The sequence below is a fragment of the Cystoisospora suis genome (genome assembly GCF_002600585.1).
Source record: "Cystoisospora suis strain Wien I chromosome Unknown contig_7329, whole genome shotgun sequence".
Lineage (NCBI taxonomy): Eukaryota > Apicomplexa > Conoidasida > Eucoccidiorida > Sarcocystidae > Cystoisospora > Cystoisospora suis.
In genome coordinates this window covers 1-3,847 of record NW_027160115.1, presented here as the reverse complement: position 1 = coordinate 3,847, position 3,847 = coordinate 1, and the positions used below count along the sequence as shown (strand labels likewise).

General features: G+C 51.2%; 1 protein-coding gene across 1 annotated transcript; it reads left to right on the top strand.

Moving 5' to 3' along the window:
- Positions 1 to 219: 219 nt before the first annotated feature.
- Positions 220 to 3,847, top strand: CSUI_010394 (zinc finger (ccch type); the record flags this gene model as incomplete). The annotated part of the gene is made up of 2 exons (XM_068070498.1): positions 220 to 2,443; positions 3,594 to 3,847. Coding segments are annotated over exons 1-2 (629 nt in total), but the record flags the coding sequence as incomplete, so codon positions are not given.

Sequence of the window (3,847 nt, the reverse complement as noted above, 5' to 3'; positions counted from 1 at the left end):
GGCCGTGCGACTGCTTCGAGTTGGCCCTATAGGTGTTCTCGGGTAACTACAGTCCGCCATTGTCTGTCTGCGACACTCACCGGAAGCTGTCTTCCATACATCCTCAGAATAGATACAGGGTACGAAGGCCGTCCTCTTGTGGATAGGCATGTAGCGCTCGCACTTTTCCCTGCGATTTTTCACAAGCTGACACAACGTTGTTCCGATAGGACGGGAACTATGCGAATAAGATGAAAAACCGTATTGGAGTTCACAGTCCACTTCAACAGTTGAGTAGGCCGAAACGGGAGCAAGGTTCTTCCTTTCTTGCCCATCTTCGCATGCAACGGCGAGCAAGGGGTCTGGGGTGACGAAGGATCGCAAGTCATTGTGAATCAGATCCACGGAAACATGCGGGTTACCACTCGTGTCCGCCCCCTCACCGCATTACTGATGTGGATGAATGCGAACGCCTCCTATCGCCTTCTGCGACTTCTGAGCAGCTTCTTTTCCTTCCCTCATCGGACGTTTGTGGTGTATGGAGTTGAAGCTACTCTTACTCTTGGACCAGTGTCCTTTTTTTTTGCTTTCTCCAGGCGCTGCTTGCAACCTCTTTTTTCCTCTCAGCGTTCTAGTCCGTCTCCGCCTTGATGTCGTTGCTGCTGCGACTCCTTACTTACTAACAGGCAGTCGGCTGCAACTAAAAAAGAAGTTTCCTTTTTCTGACGCATTTATATGTAGTACGAGCAAGGCATGTTGGGTCCCATCCATTTAGGGCGTCAATTCAATTCCGATCATCGTCTGTATTCATAGACCCAATCACCGTAAGGGGAAATGCTCGTCTGCTTGTTTGTTTCTCCTCTCTCGTTGCCTTTCAGTCTCTGAATTTCGTCTGGAGCACGTAGCGTTTCTTCTCCCTTGTCCCCTCTTTTCCTCCCCGTCGACTCCTGTAACTGCGTTCTTGCGGTTATGGTCCCGCCTACCGTTTGTGGCAGTCTGTTTTGATCCGCCTGGTTTCATGTTTTCTCTCGCGCTGTTTTTCGTTATTGCATCATCAGGTCTGTTTTCTTCGCCTAGGCCCCCTCGGAGACGGAGCGGTTGTCTGTCCGAGTGCTGTGGTGTGGCTTCCGTCGCCTCCGCGCTTTTTCTCTTTCTCGGGCACGCTTTAGGAACGCCGATCCTGTCTTCGGTTCGTTTTTCTCTTTTTTAAAAATTCTGTATTTGTTGCTGCAAATCCCGTCATCACATCCACAGGGGGGCGCCGCCCATCTCGTCTCCGGGGGGCTTATGTGCCTCTTCACTTCCCAGGTTCTTCACTCCACAGATTCTTTTCACTTTTTCTTCCTTTCTGGACTGGAGGAGATGGTGGAACCTGATAGGGAAAACTCTTTCCTCGACTCTACCCTTTACATTGGACCCTGTCCAACCCCTCCCCCCTGATTGTCCGCATCCCTCGCGAGGCGTTCACACGGATGCAGCTGCGGAGTTGCTTTCCCGCGCACTGTTCATCCAGCTATTTTGTTTTCCTCCTTCTTCTGGTCTCACCGAACGCCGGTGGGCGCTGCTGCTCTGCTTCAACACACCAGCGGGAGGTGGAGGATTCTTCCCTTGAAGGACCAAAGACTACGATCGGGTTTTCGGATGAGGGAGAACGACTCTCCTGTCGAAGGGACACGCCTGTCTTCCGTGCTGCTTTCTTATTCTTGGACTCCTGAGCCAGTTGGAAACCCATCGTTCTCGTGGTGCGGCCCTTCCCTTCCCTGTCGCGCTTCTTTACCTGAAAGCTCATTGGAACTCGACAGAGATCTCCTTTTCGTTTCACTTCTTGGAGTGTGTGTTTTGCTGTCTCGTTTTCTGTCTTCTGGGTTCGTCACCGCTGCTCATTTTCTTTGTTTCTATCACAGATTGTCCTGGGTTTTTTGTCTCTTTTTCTTCTCAACTGGCCCACCCCTCACTTTCCTTGCGGACTCACTCTCACTCGCCATTCTCCTTCTCTGAGTTTTCTCGGGAGCAGCGATCTGGTGTGGGGTGGTTCCATCGTTCTCTATTTGTTGCTTTCTTGTCTCCTTCGTCCTTCCACAGTACGACCATGGCGCAGGGGGAAGAGCGATCCGCCCCTGCCCAAGATCTGGACGCCTCATCCAGCACTTGCGCTGTGGAAGAGAATGGAGAAGCCAGCGCGGAGAAGGGGACTGGCCAGGGAGAGGGTGGCCCGTCCTACGGTTTTCTCACCTCTCTGCCTTCTTCAGAAGCAGAGAGCATCCAGGCTCAAATTATGAGGCAACTGGAAGTGATTATGGTTGGCCAGAGAGGGGGTGGGGGACCGGGAGAAGCGGGAGAAGAAGAGACTTCCATTCAGGAAGATTTGAGCGTCCTTAATGAATATGTCTGGCATTTGCTTACACAGGAAGTCGCCAATCAGGAGAGACTGAAGAAGGAGCTCCTCGAATTTCTCCAGACTAATGTAGGTCAATCAATCGCAAGTCTAGTTCCATTCACCCGTTCCCTCTCAGGGCAGCGAAGAGTTCGTGAATGTGCAGGCGTATGTTTCGTGTACGTGTACACACACCGGCACGTCTGAACGTCGGCGACTCTGAAACCGCCTGAAAGACATCCAGAAGCGCCGTCACTCCGTGCGACTTCCGGGAGAAGAAACATATGTCTGCCGGAGGTCTTATGAGCTACGACACGCCTTTCATACGACTAAGGTGACGTCGTCAAGAGAAGCGTGACACGTGGGTACGCTTGGTATCTGATTGGATACGGCACATACAGTCGATGCGGGGGTCGCCTCCAGGAAGGCTTTCCTGTGAGACTTCATCTCTCCGTTGTCTCGTCATTCATCGGAGTGCAGCGGCAGAGGAAGAAACGTTCTCATCATTTTAACGTTTTTTCTTTTTACCTCGCAACAAGGAGAAGCAGGGTTGATCTCAGTGCGATTGTGTTGTCAGATGGGGGACCCGCGCATCGGAAAAGAGAGGCTTTTGGATCCTGTTTCTCATATCTCTTGTGCAGTCTTCCTTCGTCTTTGTAGCGATTTCTTTTTCGCGTAGTCGTATTAGTCAGCCCTTTACCGAACTACACTACACGGTTCGTGGAGAGGTGCCAGCTGCCTGTCTATCTAGTCGCATTCTTAGGTTGGTTCTTAAGAGAAACATGAACCGTATAAGGGACGCGGGTTATCTGTCCATTTCATCTTTCCTTCAATTGTGTGTTGATTCTTGCATCATATCGTTCTTATATATGCTCACTCTGACGTCTTCGATCTGTATTATTCGGCTGTTTACCGTTGGAAAGATGCTAGTTCATGAGAGGCAGGGAAAGGGGACGTTCTTCTTCTTCTTCTTCCGTTCCTTCAGATTTCCCTCCTCAGTTTCTTTTTCGCCTTTGGTTGCTGTCATCGAGTGAAGCGTGCTTGTCACTGGGAAAAAGAAGGGACACTATTGAAACGCCCTTGCGGTCAGAAGCGGGCAAGCGCAGTGATAACCGTGGTAGTAGTAGTAGCAGCCGCAGTTGTCCGAATAGAGTCATTGTGTTGACTGTCATCGTTAGACGGTCTTTCTTCGGAATCGATCTTGTATCTTGTGTGTGTTTGGCTTCTGCTTGTGTTCCAGACAGAGCCATTCGTCACCTGGCTTCACGAGGTTTTATCCCGGCGGGATCCTTCTGGAGCGATGCTGATGGCGCCAGTCGGTGGAGGGGCGAAGGGAGGGGATATGGTAGATGATGGGGCTGTCACTCCTCGTTCTCGTCCCTTGGAAGGAGAGGAAGAGGAGACAGGGGTGAGGGAGAAGAGTTATGAAAGAGATGGAAGACGTCGAAGCCGTGAGAGTAGTAGTAGACATGAATCGAGCCGTCATCGCGATCA